General features: G+C 53.7%; 1 protein-coding gene across 1 annotated transcript in view; it reads left to right on the top strand.

Moving 5' to 3' along the window:
* pck2 (phosphoenolpyruvate carboxykinase 2 (mitochondrial)) overlaps positions 1–17,762 on the top strand; it is a 50,823-nt gene that overhangs the window by 18,418 nt on the left and 14,643 nt on the right. The window contains exon 8 of the mRNA XM_063060122.1: positions 2,419–2,556. Within this exon, the coding sequence (XP_062916192.1) occupies positions 2,419–2,556 (138 nt within the window). The remainder of the gene's footprint in view (positions 1–2,418; positions 2,557–17,762) is intronic.

Below are 17,762 nucleotides of genomic sequence, written 5' to 3'. Positions count from 1 at the left end.
TTCCTATAGCCTTTGATACCCTTACTAATCAAGGACCCATCAATCTCCGTATTAAATTTACCCGATGACTTGGCCTCCACAGACATGTGTGAAAATGAACTTCAGCTTCACCACTCACCGGCTAATGAAATTCCTCCTCATCTCTGTTCTAAAGGGACGTCCTTCTCTTCCCAGGGTGTGTCCCCTGGTGCTGGACTCAACCACATCCTCTCCATGTCCACTGTATCCAGGCCTTTCAAACTTGATGGGGTTCAGTGAGATCCCTCCTCATTCTGAACTCCAGTGAGCACATCTAATACTACCACTACGTCGACTCAGGCCCAGGGGGCCGGCGTCGGGCACGATGACGGACTCTCCACTTCTCCCTCTCCCTCATCAGTGTGTTCAGTTCATCTACATTAGCCGCGCCGCTGTCTTCTAGGAACGTGTTGACCACAGTCTTGTGAGGGCGCCCAGGGTTCATCCTCCCATACTTGGGCTCCCATATGACGACTAGGCTGGCAGGTAGCTCGGGGTGGCGTAGACAGTGCCCCGCTAGTTGCAGTCTTCTCATCTCGATTTTAGTGGTGAGCATCGGTAGGTCGTTACAGAGCTCGATGTGCATCATGTGCTGTTGCCAACTCACGTCAAGAGCCATCCGGAGCATTTGTGTATAGCAACCATCTAGAGACTTTCACATAGTCTCGGTGAGTGTCCACGTCTCGCATCCGTACGTGAGAATGGACTCTATGACTGCTATGAAGATCCTCCTTTTACACCCTCTGGTCAGGTTCGACTTCCAGATTTCCTTCATGTCGTTCATAGCCCTCCACGCCAGCGCCTACATTTAATGCTCCTCATATATTAACCCTTTCATTCCCGGGATCTTCCCGTGGACCCTCTCCAATGCCAACACACCCTTCCTACGTAAGGGACCCAAAACTGCTCTCAGTGCTCCAAGCACCTTAGCAAACCTCGGCATTACATCATCACACCCTTGCTCTTATATTCAAATCCTCTTACTGCTTCCGTACCACCGACTCAACCTGCAAGTTGATCTTCAGGGAATTCTGCACGAGAACTCCCAAGTCCCTTTGCACCCCTGATTTCTGAATTTGCTGCCTGTTTAGAAAATAGTCCATGGCTTTATTGCTTCTACAAAGTGCATGACCATGCTCTCTTTTGCTTTAATGCTGCCTTTGGTTTCCTTCGTCAGCCATGGTTGCCTCATCATTCCTTCAGAATACTATTCCTTGGGATGATTCTATCCTGTGCCTTCTGAATTGCTCCCGGAAACTCCAGCCATCGCTGCTCTGCCATTATCCCTGATGGTGTACCCTTCCAATCAACTCTGGCCAGTTCCTCTCTCATGCCTCTGCAATTCCCTTTACTCCACTGTAGTACTGATACAACTGATTTTAGCATCACCCTCTGAAACTGCAGGGTGAATTCTATCATGTTATGATCACTGTCTCCTCAGGGTTCTTTGACCTCAAGCTCCCTAATGAAATCTGGCTCATTACACAACACCCAATCCAGTATTGCTTTTTACCAGGTGGGCTCGAGCACAAGCGGCTCTAAAAAGCCATCTTGTGGGCATTCTACAAATGTCTTCTCTTGGGATCCAGCACCAGCCTGATGTTCCCAATCTACCTGTACATTGAAATCCCTCCATGATACACGCCTTTTCTATCTCCCATTGCAATTTCTACCCCATAATCCTGACGACAGTTCGGAGGCCTGTATATAAATCCCCCCAGGGTCTTTTGACCCCTGCAACTTCTTAACCCTGCCCATGTGGATTATACATCTTTTGATCCTATGTAACTTCTTTCTTAGAATTTGCTTTCTTCTCTTCTACGAACAGAACCACCCCACCCTCTCTGCCCACCTTTGTGATTTTATGATCTTCTTTCAGCCACGACTCAGTGAGACACACAGCGTCATACCCACCAATCTCTACCTGAGCTACAAGATCATCTACCTTTACGTTGCACAGTGTGTGTGCTGCAGGCGGGGTTAGGGGAGGGGGACCGAGGTGGGGGAGTTAGACAGAAATGGGAAGAGAGTGGGATGGCGGCGGGGGAGCGGAGGGAGAGTTACAAGAAGGGGTGGGGGGGGACAGGCAGTGAGGGAGGTGTGGAGGTGCAGAGGTGCAGAGAGGGAGGGCGGATGTGGATTGGGAGGGGAGGGACGGATTCCGAGGTGGGTGGGATGGGGTGAGATGTGCTTGGGGGGGGAGGTGCGGAGTGTGGAGGGAGGAAAGGGTAGCAAGGCAGAGGGCGGGGTGATGAGGTGAGTGCTGAAGTGGGTGGGGCAGCGAGGTGGGAGGTTTCTGGTCCGCCTGGAATCGTGCTGTACCCGTGAGGAACCTCGCTGTGCTCGCCCGTGTCCTCAGCTGACGGTTTTCTTCCTCCCCCCACCCCACCCCACCCGCAGGAGACCAGGAGCCCTGCGCCCATCCCAACTCCCGGTTCTGTGCGCCAGCGAGCCAGTGCCCCATCATGGACCCCGAGTGGGAGTCTCGCCACGGGGTCCCCATCGATGCCATCATCTTCGGGGGGAGGAGGCCTGAAGGTAGGTGTGGGGGGGGTGGTGACAGAGATGGGGAGGGGAGTCATGGAGACGGTGGGGTGGGGGAAGAGGGCATCACAGAACTGGGGGCGGGTGTGAGGGAGTGTGGAAGTCATTGGGAAGGGGAGGGGTGACGGAGATGGTGGAGTTTATAGGAGGGGTCACAGAGTCAACATTTAATAAGGATATTGGGCTATAAGATGCACATTGAGCAGGATCTTTATCCTTCTTTAATATTAAAGAGATTGATGCTCTATAAAAGGATTCGGGAAGTTTACCAAGTTTTAATGAGGCCTCCAGAACCCTGAATAACCAAGGGATTAATGAGGATGCAAAAAATTTATGAAATTCCACGGTAAACCCATCAGGACCAGGAACTTTCCCCGAGTTCATAGAAAAAATAACATTCTTAATCTCATCAGTGGTAAAGGAAGTGTCTAACATAGAAGATATATCATGTGAAATCTTAGCGAAATCTAGATTATCTAAAAAGTCATACATATGTTTAGAGTCTTGTGGAGACTCTGATTGATATAAGGAGGAATAAAAGTCAAAAAAGGATTGATTAATCTCAGCTTGATTAAATATCAGTTGATCTTTTTGATTATAAATCTGATTAATTTGAAATTTAGTGTAGTTAGTCTTCAACTGATTAGCCAACTTTGTCACTATGTATATAAAATTTGCTTCTTGTTTTCATTAATTGATTTGCAATAGAGGACGAAAGTAATAAACTGTGATCCATTCAAAGTTCAGTTCTTTGTTTATACAACTCCTCAGAGGGAGCTGCAGCATATTTCTTATCAATTTCCTTAATCTTGTCCACAATAACCAGCTGCTCCTCCTCCTTCAACCTCTTCCTCAAAGCAGCAGAATACGAGATGATCTGACCACGAATATAAGCTTTAAAAGTATCCCAAAGGGTGTTCATGGATATATCCTCTGTACAGTTGATTGTAAAAAAGAGATCAATCTGTTCATTCATAAAGTTAACAAAATCCGAGTCCTGAAGCAACAGCAAATTAAAACGCCATTGTCTGTTATTTTGTGTATTGGGCAATATTTTACAGAAAGCTTAAGTGGAGCATGATCCGAAGTGGTTATAGAGTCATAATCACATTTAACCACTGAAGAAGTAAGACGAGAGTCAATAAAAAAGTAATCAATTCTTGAATAGGAATGATGAACATGTGAAAAAAAAGAAAAATCATTTTCCTGAGGATGCAAAAAACGCCAAATGTCCGTCGACCCGGAATCTGAGAGAAGTGAATTAATCAAGGTTGCAGATTTGTTGGGTAGAGTCTGTAAAGGAGCCGAACGGTCCAATAATGGGGATAAACAAGTATTAAGATCCCTGCCCCAGATTAGTGAAAACTCATTCAAATTCGGGAACAAATTAAATAATGATTTATAAAATTCCGGACAGTCCATGTTGGGAGCAAAGACGTTAACCAAAACTACCTTTTTATTAAAGAGTAAACCACTAACCAACAGAAATCTACCATTCGGATCAGAAATAATATTGTGCTGTACAATAGTGATTGAGGGATCTATAAAAATAGAAACTCCTTGAATTTTAGCGTTGGAATTCGAATGGAAGTGTTGATCCTTCCAGAACTTAAAAAAAACATAGTCTGTCCCCCCTCTGTACATGGGTCTCTTGTAAAAATAGAATATGTGCTTTAAGTCTCCAGAATATTTTAAAGACTTTTTTCCTTTTTATTGGATGATTAAAACCATTAGAATTCCAAGAGACAAAATTAATAGTAGACTCCATAATCCCTAAAGTCAACCCTCAAATAAAGGAGGATTGACAATAGGTTCGAACCACAAACCTGGAAAGGGGACAGAATAAACAAGAGATAACGGGAAAGAAAATACGACCAATATGTCAGTAATATAAGTAGCCCAAGAAGAAAGAAAAACTAAAAAGTGAAGCCCACCCACCCCGTAACCTCAAAGCTAAATCAAAGATAGACCAGCCAGAAAGAAGCGAGCACTAGAACTACCCCCATGACTGCCGATAAACACTCAGTAAAAAAAAGTGTATATATAAAAAGATCAGCTAAAGTTATAAAACAGTAAAGGAATAAAACAAAAGTACACCAATTAAAATAAAAACGATATAATACAAAGAAAAAACAGGTACATGCAAAGAAAACTGTTAACCAACAACAGACCGAGTTTATAGGAGAGGTGACGGAGACGGTGGAGTTTATAGGAGAGGTCACGGAGATGGAGGAGTTTATGGGGGTGGTGACGGAGATGGTGGAGTTTATAGGAGGGGTGACGGAGACAGTGGAGTTTATGGGAGGGGTGACGGGGACAGTGGAGTTTATACGAGGGGTGATGGAGAGGGTGGAGTTTATATGAGGGGTGATGGAGATGGAGGAGTTTATCGGGGTGGTGACGGAGACGGTGGAGTTGATAGGAGGGGTGACGGAGATGGTGGAGTTTATAGGAGGGGTGACGGAGGTGGAGTTTATGGGAGGGGTGACGGGGACAGTGGAGTTTATACGAGGGGTGATGGAGAGGGTGGAGTTTATGAGAGGTGTGATGGAGACAGTGGAGTTTATAGGAGGGGTGACGGAGATGGTGGAGTTAATGGGGGGTGATGGAGATGGTGGAGTTAATAGGGGGGGTGACGGAGACGGTGGACTTTATGGGAGGGGTGACGGAGACGGTGGTGTTTATAGGAGGGGTGACGGAGAGGGTGGAGTTTATGTAAGGGGTGACGGCGACGGATTTTATAGGAGGGGTGACGGAGCTGGTGGAGTTTATGGGAGGGGTTACGGAGATGTTAGAGTTATATGGGAGGGGTGACAGAGATGGTGGAGTTTATGGGAGGGGTGACGGATGGGGTGAAGTTTATGGGAGGGGTGACGGTGACGGTGGTTTATGCGAGGGGTGACGGAGACGGTGGAGTTATGGGAGGGGTGACGGAGATGGTGGAGTTTATGGGAGGGGTGACGGAGGTGGAGTTTATAGGAGGGGTGAACGGAGATGGTGGAGTTAATAGGGGGAGTGACGGAGATGGTGGAGTTTATGGGAGGGGTGACGGCGACGGTGGAGTTTATAGGAGGGGTGACGGAGGTGGTGGAGTTTATAGGAGGGGTGACGGAGACGGTGGAGTTTATGGGAGGGGTGACGGGGACAGTGGAGTTTATACGAGGGGTGATGGAGAGGGTGGAGTTTATAGGAGGGGTGACGGAGATGGTGGAGTTAATGGGGGGGTGATGGAGATGGTGGAGTTAATAGGGGGGGTGACGGAGACGGTGGACTTTATGGGAGGGGTGACGGAGGAGGTGGAGTTTATAGGAGGGGTGACAGAGACGGTGGAGTTTATGGGAGGGGTGACGGAGATAGAGTTTATAGGAGGGGTGACGGAGACGGTGGAGTTTATAGGAGGGATGACGGAGGTGGTGAAGTTTATGGGAGGGGTGACGGAGATGGTGGTTTATGGGAGGGGTGACGGAGACGGTGGAGTTTATAGGAGGGGTGACGGAGACGGTGGAGTTTATGGGAGGGATGACGGAGGTGGTGAAGTTTATGGGAGGGGTGACGGAGATGGTGGTTTATGGGAGGGGTGACGGAGAGGGTGGAGTTTATAGGAGGGGTGATGGAGATGGTGGTTTATGGGGGCGGTGACGGAGGTGGTGGAGTTTATGCGAGGGGTGACGGAGGTGGTGGAGTTTATAGGAGGGGTGACGGCGACGGTGGAGTTTATAGGAGGGGTGACGGAGGTGGTGGAGTTTATAGGAGGGGTGACGGAGACGGTGGAGTTTATGGGAGGGGTGACGGAGGTGGTGGAGTTTATAGGAGGGGTGACGGAGGTGCTGGAGTTTATGGGAGGGGTGACGGAGACGGTGGAGTTTATGGGAGGGGTGACGGAGGAGGTGGAGTTTATAGGAGGGGTGACGGAGACGGTAGAGTTCATGGGAGGGGTGGCGGAGACGGTAGAGTTCATGGGAGGGGTGGCGGAGACGGTGGAGTTTATGGGAGGGGTGACGGAGATGCAGTTTATAGGAGGGGTGACGGAGACGTTGGAGTTTATGGGAGGGGTGGCGGAGACGGTGGAGTTTATGGTGGGGTGACGGCGTCGGTGGAGTTTATAGGAGGGGTGACGGAGACTGTGGAGTTTATGGGAGGGGTGACGGAGAAGGTGGTGTTTATGGGAGGGGTGACGGAGGTGGTGGAGTTTATAGGAGGGGTGACGGAGACTGTGGAGTTTATGGGAGGGGTGACGGAGATGCAGTTTATAGGAGGGGTGACGGAGAGGGTGGAGTTTATGGGAGGGGTGGCGGAGACGGTGGAGTTTATGGGGGGGTGACGGCGACGGTGGAGTTTATAGGAGGGGTGACGGAGACTGTGGAGTTTATGGGAGGGGTGACGGAGAAGGTGGTGTTTATGGGAGGGGTGACGGAGGAGGTGGAGTTTATAGGAGGGGTGACGGAGACGGTAGAGTTCATGGGAGGGGTGGCGGAGACGGTGGAGTTTATGGGGGGGTGACGGCGACGGTGGAGTTTATAGGAGGGGTGACGGAGACTGTGGAGTTTATGGGAGGGGTGACGGAGACGGTGGAGTTTATAGGGGGGGTAACGGCGACGGTGGAGTTGATAGGAGAGGTGACGGAGGTGGTGGAGTTTATGGGAGGGGTGACGGAGAAGGTGGTGTTTATGGGAGGGGTGACGCATTCGGTGGAGTTTATGGAAGGGGTGACGGAGACGGTGGTGTTTATGGGAGGGTGACGGAGATGGTGGTTTATGGGAGGGGTGATGGAGACGGTGGAGTTTATAGGAGGGGTGACGGATGTGGAGTTTATGGGAGGGGTGACGGAGACGGTGGTGTTTATAGGAGGGGTGACGGAGAGGGTGGAGTTTATGTAAGGGGTGACGGCGACGGATTTTATAGGAGGGGTGACGGAGCTGGTGGAGTTTATGGGAGGGGTTACGGAGATGTTAGAGTTATATGGGAGGGGTGACAGAGATGGTGGAGTTTATGGGAGGGGTGACGGATGTGGTGAAGTTTATGGGAGGGGTGACGGTGACGGTGGTTTATGCGAGGGGTGACGGAGACGGTGGAGTTATGGGAGGGGTGACGGAGATGGTGGAGTTTATGGGAGGGGTGACGGAGGTGGAGTTTATAGGAGGGGTGAACGGAGATGGTGGAGTTAATAGGGGGAGTGACGGAGGTGGTGGAATTTATGGGAGGGGTGACGGAGATGGTGGAGTTTATGGGAGGGGTGACGGCGACGGTGGAGTTTATAGGAGGGGTGACGGAGGTGGTGGAGTTTATGGGAGGGGTGACGGAGACGGTGGAGTTTATGGGAGGGGTGACGGAGGAGGTGGAGTTTATAGGAGGGGTGACGGAGGAGGTGGAGTTTATAGGAGAGGTCACGGAGATGGAGGAGTTTATAGGAGAGGTCATGGAGATGGTGGAGTTTATAGGAGGGGTGACGGAGACTGTGGAGTTTATGGGAGGGGTGACGGAGGTGGTGGAGTTTATAGGAGGGGTGACGGAGGTGGAGTTTATAGGAGGGGTGACGGGGACAGTGGAGTTTATACGAGGGGTGATGGAGAGGGTGGAGTTTATGAGAGGTGTGATGGAGACAGTGGAGTTTATAGGAGGGGTGACGGAGATGGTGGAGTTAATGGGGGGGTGATGGAGATGGTGGAGTTAATAGGGGGGGTGACGGAGACGGTGGACTTTATGGGAGGGGTGACGGGGACAGTGGAGTTTATTGGAGGGGTGACGGAGATGGTGGAGTTTATAGGAGGGGTGACGGAGGTGGAGTTTATGGGAGGGGTGACGGGGACAGTGGAGTTTATACGAGGGGTGATGGAGAGGGTGGAGTTTATAGGAGGGGTGACGGAGATGGTGGAGTTAATGGGGGGGTGATGGAGATGGTGGAGTTAATAGGGGGGGTGACGGAGACGGTGGACTTTATGGGAGGGGTGACGGAGGAGGTGGAGTTTATAGGAGGGGTGACAGAGACGGTGGAGTTTATGGGAGGGGTGACGGAGATAGAGTTTATAGGAGGGGTGACGGAGACGGTGGAGTTTATGGGAGGGGTGACGGAGATAGAGTTTATAGGAGGGGTGACGGAGACGGTGGAGTTTATAGGAGGGATGACGGAGGTGGTGAAGTTTATGGGAGGGGTGACGGAGATGGTGGTTTATGGGAGGGGTGACGGAGACGGTGGAGTTTATAGGAGGGGTGACGGAGATGGTGGTTTATGGGAGGGGTGACGGAGAGGGTGGAGTTTATAGGAGGGGTGACGGAGTTGGAGTTTATGGGAGGGGTGACGGAGATGGTGGTTCATGGGGGCGGTGACGGAGGTGGTGGAGTTTATGGGAGGGGTGACGGCGACGGTGGAGTTTATAGGAGGGGTGATGGAGATGGTGGTTTATGGGGGCGGTGACGGAGGTGGTGGAGTTTATGCGAGGGGTGACGGCGACGGTGGAGTTTATAGGAGGGGTGACGGAGGTGGTGGAGTTTATGGGAGGGGTGACGGAGACGGTGGAGTTTATGGGAGGGGTGACGGAGGAGGTGGAGTTTATAGGAGGGGTGACGGGACGGTAGAGTTCATGGGAGGGGTGGCGGAGACGGTAGAGTTCATGGGAGGGGTGGCGGAGACGGTGGAGTTTATGGGAGGGGTGACGGAGATGCAGTTTATAGGAGGGGTGACGGAGACGTTGGAGTTTATGGGAGGGGTGGCGGAGACGGTGGAGTTTATGGGGGGGTGACGGCGACGGTGGAGTTTATAGGAGGGGTGACGGAGACTGTGGAGTTTATGGGAGGGGTGACGGAGAAGGTGGTGTTTATGGGAGGGGTGACGGAGGAGGTGGAGTTTATAGGAGGGGTGACGGAGACTGTGGAGTTTATGGGAGGGGTGACGGAGATGCAGTTTATAGGAGGGGTGACGGAGAGGGTGGAGTTTATGGGAGGGGTGGCGGAGACGGTGGAGTTTATGGGGGGGTGACGGCGACGGTGGAGTTTATAGGAGGGGTGACGGAGACTGTGGAGTTTATGGGAGGGGTGACGGAGAAGGTGGTGTTTATGGGAGGGGTGACGGAGGAGGTGGAGTTTATAGGAGGGGTGACGGTGACGGTAGAGTTCATGGGAGGGGTGGCGGAGACGGTGGAGTTTATGGGGGGGTGACGGCGACGGTGGAGTTTATAGGAGGGGTGACGGAGACTGTGGAGTTTATGGGAGGGGTGACGGAGACGGTGGAGTTTATAGGGGGGGTAACGGCGACGGTGGAGTTGATAGGAGAGGTGACGGAGACTGTGGAGTTTATGGGAGGGGTGACGGAGAAGGTGGTGTTTATGGGAGGGGTGACGCATTCGGTGGAGTTTATAGGAGGGGTGACGGAGACGGTGGTGTTTATGGGAGGGTGACGGAGATGGTGGTTTATGGGAGGGGTGATGGAGACGGTGGAGTTTATAGGAGGGGTGACGGATGTGGAGTTTATGGGAGGGGTGACGGAGACGGTGGTGTTTATAGGAGGGGTGACGGAGAGGGTGGAGTTTATGTAAGGGGTGACGGCGACGGATTTTATAGGAGGGGTGACGGAGCTGGTGGAGTTTATGGGAGGGGTTACGGAGATGTTAGAGTTATATGGGAGGGGTGACAGAGATGGTGGAGTTTATGGGAGGGGTGACGGATGGGGTGAAGTTTATGGGAGGGGTGACGGTGACGGTGGTTTATGCGAGGGGTGACGGAGACGGTGGAGTTATGGGAGGGGTGACGGAGATGGTGGAGTTTATGGGAGGGGTGACGGAGGTGGAGTTTATAGGAGGGGTGAACGGAGATGGTGGAGTTAATAGGGGGAGTGACGGAGGTGGTGGAATTTATGGGAGGGGTGACGGAGATGGTGGAGTTTATGGGAGGGGTGACGGCGACGGTGGAGTTTATAGGAGGGGTGACGGAGGTGGTGGAGTTTATGGGAGGGGTGACGGAGACGGTGGAGTTTATGGGAGGGGTGACGGAGGAGGTGGAGTTTATAGGAGGGGTGACGGAGGAGGTGGAGTTTATAGGAGAGGTCACGGAGATGGAGGAGTTTATAGGAGAGGTCACGGAGATGGTGGAGTTTATTGGAGGGGTGACGGAGACTGTGGAGTTTATAGGAGGGGTGACGGAGACTGTGGAGTTTATGGGAGGGGTGACGGGGACAGTGGAGTTTATACGAGGGGTGATGGAGAGGGTGGAGTTTATGAGAGGTGTGATGGAGACAGTGGAGTTTATAGGAGGGGTGACGGAGATGGTGGAGTTAATGGGGGGGTGATGGAGATGGTGGAGTTAATAGGGGGGGTGACGGAGACGGTGGACTTTATGGGAGGGGTGACGGAGGAGGTGGAGTTTATAGGAGGGGTGACAGAGACGGTGGAGTTTATGGGAGGGGTGACGGAGATAGAGTTTATAGGAGGGGTGACGGAGACGGTGGAGTTTATAGGAGGGATGACGGAGGTGGTGAAGTTTATGGGAGGGAGTGACGGAGATGGTGGTTTATGGGAGGGGTGACGGAGAGGGTGGAGTTTATAGGAGGGGTGATGAAGATGGTGGTTTATGGGGGCGGTGACGGAGGTGGTGGAGTTTATAGGAGGGGTGACGGCGACGGTGGAGTTTATAGGAGGGGTGACGGAGACTGTGGAGTTTATGGGAGGGGTGACGGAGACGGTGGAGTTTATGGGAGGGGTGACGGAGGAGGTGGAGTTTATAGGAGGGGTGACGGAGACGGTAGAGTTCATGGGAGGGGTGGCGGAGACGGTGGAGTTTATGGGAGGGGTGACGGAGATGCAGTTTATAGGAGGGGTGACGGAGACGTTGGAGTTTATGGGAGGGGTGACGGAGAAGGTGGTGTTTATGGGAGGGGTGACGGAGGAGGTGGAGTTTATAGGAGGGGTGACGGAGACGGTAGAGTTCATGGGAGGGGTGGCGGAGACGGTAGAGTTCATGGGAGGGGTGGCGGAGACGGTGGAGTTTATGGGAGGGGTGACGGAGATGCAGTTTATAGGAGGGGTGACGGAGACGTTGGAGTTTATGGGAGGGGTGGCGGAGACGGTGGAGTTTATGGGGGGGTGACGGGGACGGTGGAGTTTATAGGAGGGGTGACGGAGACTGTGGAGTTTATGGGAGGGGTGACGGAGAAGGTGGTGTTTATGGGAGGGGTGACGGAGGAGGTGGAGTTTATAGGAGGGGTGACGGAGACTGTGGAGTTTATGGGAGGGGTGACGGAGATGCAGTTTATAGGAGGGGTGACGGAGAGGGTGGAGTTTATGGGAGGGGTGGCGGAGACGGTGGAGTTTATGGGGGGGTGACGGCGACGGTGGAGTTTATAGGAGGGGTGACGGAGACTGTGGAGTTTATGGGAGGGGTGACGGAGAAGGTGGTGTTTATGGGAGGGGTGACGGAGGAGGTGGAGTTTATAGGAGGGGTGACGGAGACGGTAGAGTTCATGGGAGGGGTGGCGGAGACGGTGGAGTTTATGGGGGGGTGACGGCGACGGTGGAGTTTATAGGAGGGGTGACGGAGACTGTGGAGTTTATGGGAGGGGTGACGGAGATGTTAGAGTTATATGGGAGGGGTGACAGAGATGGTGGAGTTTATGGGAGGGGTGACGGATGGGGTGAAGTTTATGGGAGGGGTGACGGTGACGGTGGTTTATGCGAGGGGTGACGGAGACGGTGGAGTTATGGGAGGGGTGACGGAGATGGTGGAGTTTATGGGAGGGGTGACGGAGGTGGAGTTTATAGGAGGGGTGAACGGAGATGGTGGAGTTAATAGGGGGAGTGACGGAGGTGGTGGAATTTATGGGAGGGGTGACGGAGATGGTGGAGTTTATGGGAGGGGTGACGGCGACGGTGGAGTTTATAGGAGGGGTGACGGAGGTGGTGGAGTTTATGGGAGGGGTGACGGAGACGGTGGAGTTTATGGGAGGGGTGACGGAGGAGGTGGAGTTTATAGGAGGGGTGACGGAGGAGGTGGAGTTTATAGGAGAGGTCACGGAGATGGAGGAGTTTATAGGAGAGGTCATGGAGATGGTGGAGTTTATTGGAGGGGTGACGGAGGTGGTGGAGTTTATAGGAGGGGTGACGGAGACTGTGGAGTTTATGGGAGGGGTGACGGGGACAGTGGAGTTTATACGAGGGGTGATGGAGAGGGTGGAGTTTATGAGAGGTGTGATGGAGACAGTGGAGTTTATAGGAGGGGTGACGGAGATGGTGGAGTTAATAGGGGGGGTGACGGAGACGGTGGACTTTATGGGAGGGGTGACGGAGATAGAGTTTATAGGAGGGGTGACGGAGACGGTGGAGTTTATAGGAGGGATGACGGAGGTGGTGAAGTTTATGGGAGGGGTGACGGAGATGGTGGAGTTTATGGGAGGGATGACGGAGGTGGTGAAGTTTATAGGAGGGATGACGGAGGTGGTGAAGTTTATGGGAGGGGTGACGGAGACGGTGGAGTTTATGGGAGGGATGACGGAGATGGTGGTTTATGGGAGGGGTGACGGAGAGGGTGGAGTTTATAGGAGGGGTGACGGAGACGGTGGAGTTTATGGGAGGGATGACGGAGATGGTGGTTTATGGGAGGGGTGACGGAGAGGGTGGAGTTTATAGGAGGGGTGACGGAGGTGGTGGAGTTTATGCGAGGGGTGACGGCGACGGTGGAGTTTATGGGAGGGGTGACGGAGGAGGTGGAGTTTATAGGAGGGGTGACGGAGACGGTAGAGTTCATGGGAGGGGTGGCGGAGACGGTGGAGTTTATGGGAGGGGTGACGGAGATGCAGTTTATAGGAGGGGTGACGGAGACGTTGGAGTTTATGGGAGGGGTGGCGGAGACGGTGGAGTTTATGGGGGGGTGACGGCGACGGTGGAGTTTATAGGAGGGGTGACGGAGACTGTGGAGTTTATGGGAGGGGTGACGGAGAAGGTGGTGTTTATGGGAGGGGTGACGGAGGAGGTGGAGTTTATAGGAGGGGTGACGGAGACTGTGGAGTTTATGGGAGGGGTGACGGAGATGCAGTTTATAGGAGGGGTGACGGAGAGGGTGGAGTTTATGGGAGGGGTGGCGGAGACGGTGGAGTTTATGGGGGGGTGACGGCGACGGTGGAGTTTATAGGAGGGGTGACGGAGACTGTGGAGTTTATGGGAGGGGTGACGGAGAAGGTGGTGTTTATGGGAGGGGTGACGGAGGAGGTGGAGTTTATAGGAGGGGTGACAGAGACGGTAGAGTTCATGGGAGGGGTGGCGGAGACGGTGGAGTTTATGGGGGGGTGACGGCGACGGTGGAGTTTATAGGAGGGGTGACGGAGACTGTGGAGTTTATGGGAGGGGTGACGGAGACGGTGGAGTTTATAGGAGGGGTGACAGAGACGGTGGAGTTTATGGGAGGGGTGACGGAGATGGTGGAGTTTATGGGAGGGGTGACGGAGGTGGAGTTTATAGGAGGGGTGAACGGAGATGGTGGAGTTAATAGGGGGAGTGACGGAGGTGGTGGAATTTATGGGAGCGGTGACGGAGATGGTGGAGTTTATGGGAGGGGTGACGGCGACGGTGGAGTTTATAGGAGGGGTGACGGAGGTGGTGGAGTTTATGGGAGGGGTGACGGAGACGGTGGAGTTTATGGGAGGGGTGACGGAGGAGGTGGAGTTTATAGGAGGGGTGACGGAGGAGGTGGAGTTTATAGGAGAGGTCACGGAGATGGAGGAGTTTATAGGAGAGGTCATGGAGATGGTGGAGTTTATTGGAGGGGTGACGGAGGTGGTGGAGTTTATAGGAGGGGTGACGGAGACTGTGGAGTTTATGGGAGGGGTGACGGGGACAGTGGAGTTTATACGAGGGGTGATGGAGAGGGTGGAGTTTATGAGAGGTGTGATGGAGACAGTGGAGTTTATAGGAGGGGTGACGGAGATGGTGGAGTTAATAGGGGGGGTGACGGAGACGGTGGACTTTATGGGAGGGGTGACGGAGGAGGTGGAGTTTATAGGAGGGGTGACAGAGACGGTGGAGTTTATGGGAGGGGTGACGGAGATAGAGTTTATAGGAGGGATGACGGAGGTGGTGAAGTTTATGGGAGGGGTGACGGAGATGGTGGTTTATGGGAGGGGTGACGGAGACGGTGGAGTTTATAGGAGGGGTGACGGAGACGGTGGAGTTTATGGGAGGGAAGACGGAGGTGGTGAAGTTTATGGGAGGGGTGACGGAGATGGTGGTTTATGGGAGGGGTGACGGAGAGGGTGGAGTTTATAGGAGGGGTGATGGAGATGGTGGTTTATGGGGGCAGTGACGGAGGTGGTGGAGTTTATGCGAGGGGTGACGGCGACGGTGGAGTTTATAGGAGGGGTGACGGAGGTGGTGGAGTTTATGGGAGGGGTGACGGAGACGGTGGAGTTTATGGGAGGGGTGACGGAGGAGGTGGAGTTTATAGGAGGGGTGACGGAGACGGTAGAGTTCATGGGAGGGGTGGCGGAGACGGTAGAGTTCATGGGAGGGGTGGCGGAGACGGTGGAGTTTATGGGAGGGGTGACGGAGATGCAGTTTATAGGAGGGGTGACGGAGACGTTGGAGTTTATGGGAGGGGTGGCGGAGACGGTGGAGTTTATGGGGGGGTGACGGCGACGGTGGAGTTGATAGGCGGGGTGACGGAGTCTGTGGAGTTTATGGGAGGGGTGACGGAGAAGGTGGTGTTTATGGGAGGGGTGACGGAGGAGGTGGAGTTTATAGGAGGGGTAACGGAGACTGTGGAGTTTATGGGAGGGGTGACGGAGATGCAGTTTATAGGAGGGGTGACGGAGAGGGTGGAGTTTATGGGAGGGGTGGCGGAGACGGTGGAGTTTATGGGGGGGTGACGGCGACGGTGGAGTTTATAGGAGGGGTGACGGAGACTGTGGAGTTTATGGGAGGGGTGACGGAGAAGGTGGTGTTTATGGGAGGGGTGACGGAGGAGGTGGAGTTTATAGGAGGGGTGACGGAGACGGTAGAGTTCATGGGAGGGGTGGCGGAGACGGTGGAGTTTATGGGGGGGTGACGGCGACGGTGGAGTTTATAGGAGGGGTGACGGAGACTGTGGAGTTTATGGGAGGGGTGACGGAGACGGTGGAGTTTATAGGGGGGGTAACGGCGACGGTGGAGTTGATAGGAGAGGTGACGGCGACGGTGGAGTTTATAGGAGGGGTGACGGAGGTGGTGGAGTTTATAGGAGAGGTGACGGAGAAGGTGGTGTTTATGGGAGGGGTGACGGCGACGGTGGAGTTTATAGGAGGGGTGACGGAGACTGTGGAGTTTATGGGAGGGGTGACGGCGACGGTGGAGTTTATAGGGGGGGTAACGGCGACGGTGGAGTTTATAGGAGGGGTGACGGAGGTGGTGGAGTTTATGGGAGGGGTGACGGAGAAGGTGGTGTTTATGGGAGGGGTGACGCATTCGGTGGAGTTTATAGGAGGGGTGACGGAGACGGTGGTGTTTATGGGAGGGTGATGGAGATGGTGGTTTATGGGAGGGGTGATGGAGACGGTGGAGTTTATAGGAGGGGTGACGGATGTGGAGTTTATGGGAGGGGTGACGGAGACGGTGGTGTTTATAGGAGGGGTGACGGAGAGGGTGGAGTTTATGTAAGGGGTGACGGCGACGGATTTTATAGGAGGGGTGACGGAGCTTGTGGAGTTTATGGGAGGGGTTACGGAGATGTTAGAGTTATATGGGAGGGGTGACAGAGATGGTGGAGTTTATGGGAGGGGTGACGGATGGGGTGAAGTTTATGGGAGGGGTGACGGTGACGGTGGTTTATGCGAGGGGTGACGGAGACGGTGGAGTTATGGGAGGGGTGACGGAGATGGTGGAGTTTATGGGAGGGGTGACGGAGGTGGAGTTTATGGGAGGGGTGACGGAGGTGGAGTTTATAGGAGGGGTGAACGGAGATGGTGGAGTTAATAGGGGGAGTGACGGAGGTGGTGGAATTTATGGGAGGGGTGACGGAGATGGTGGAGTTTATGGGAGGGGTGACGGCGACGGTGGAGTTTATAGGAGGGGTGACGGAGGTGGTGGAGTTTATGGGAGGGGTGACGGAGACGGTGGAGTTTATGGGAGGGGTGACGGAGGAGGTGGAGTTTATAGGAGGGGTGACGGAGGTGGTGGAGTTTATGGGAGGGGTGACGGCGACGGTGGAGTTTATAGGAGGGTTGACGGAGACGTTGGAGTTTATGGGAGGGGTGACGGAGACGGTGGAGTTTATGGGAGGGGTGACGGAGACGGTGGTTTATGGGACGGGAACGGAGATGGTGGTTTATGGGAGGGGTGACGGAGGAGGTGGAGTTCATAGGATGGGTGACGGAGGGGGTGGACTTTGTAGGAGGGGTGACGGAGATGGTGGAGTTTATGGGAGGGGTTACGGAGACGGCAGAGTTTATGGGAGGGGTGACGGAGATGGTGGAGTTTATGGGAGGGGTGACAGAGACGGTGGAGTTTATGGGAGGGGTGACGGAGATGGTGGAGTTTATGGGAGGGGTGACGGAGGTGGAGTTTATAGGAGGGGTGAACGGAGATGGTGGAGTTAATAGGGGGAGTGACGGAGGTGGTGGAATTTATGGGAGGGGTGACGGAGATGGTGGAGTTTATGGGAGGGGTGACGGCGACGGTGGAGTTTATAGGAGGGGTGACGGAGGTGGTGGAGTTTATGGGAGGGGTGACGGAGACGGTGGAGTTTATGGGAGGGGTGACGGAGGAGGTGGAGTTTATAGGAGGGGTGACGGAGGAGGTGGAGTTTATAGGAGAGGTCACGGAGATGGAGGAGTTTATAGGAGAGGTCATGGAGATGGTGGAGTTTATTGGAGGGGTGACGGAGGTGGTGGAGTTTATAGGAGGGGTGACGGAGACTGTGGAGTTTATGGGAGGGGTGACGGGGACAGTGGAGTTTATACGAGGGGTGATGGAGAGGGTGGAGTTTATGAGAGGTGTGATGGAGACAGTGGAGTTTATAGGAGGGGTGACGGAGATGGTGGAGTTAATAGGGGGGGTGACGGAGACGGTGGACTTTATGGGAGGGGTGACGGAGGAGGTGGAGTTTATAGGAGGGGTGACAGAGACGGTGGAGTTTATGGGAGGGGTGACGGAGATAGAGTTTATAGGAGGGATGACGGAGGTGGTGAAGTTTATGGGAGGGGTGACGGAGATGGTGGTTTATGGGAGGGGTGACGGAGACGGTGGAGTTTA

Source organism: Mobula hypostoma, chromosome 10 (assembly GCF_963921235.1).
Source record: "Mobula hypostoma chromosome 10, sMobHyp1.1, whole genome shotgun sequence".
NCBI classification, from domain to species: domain Eukaryota; kingdom Metazoa; phylum Chordata; class Chondrichthyes; order Myliobatiformes; family Myliobatidae; genus Mobula; species Mobula hypostoma.
Note: the sequence above shows the minus strand (reverse complement) of the source record. Positions and strands in the feature narration are given on the sequence as shown.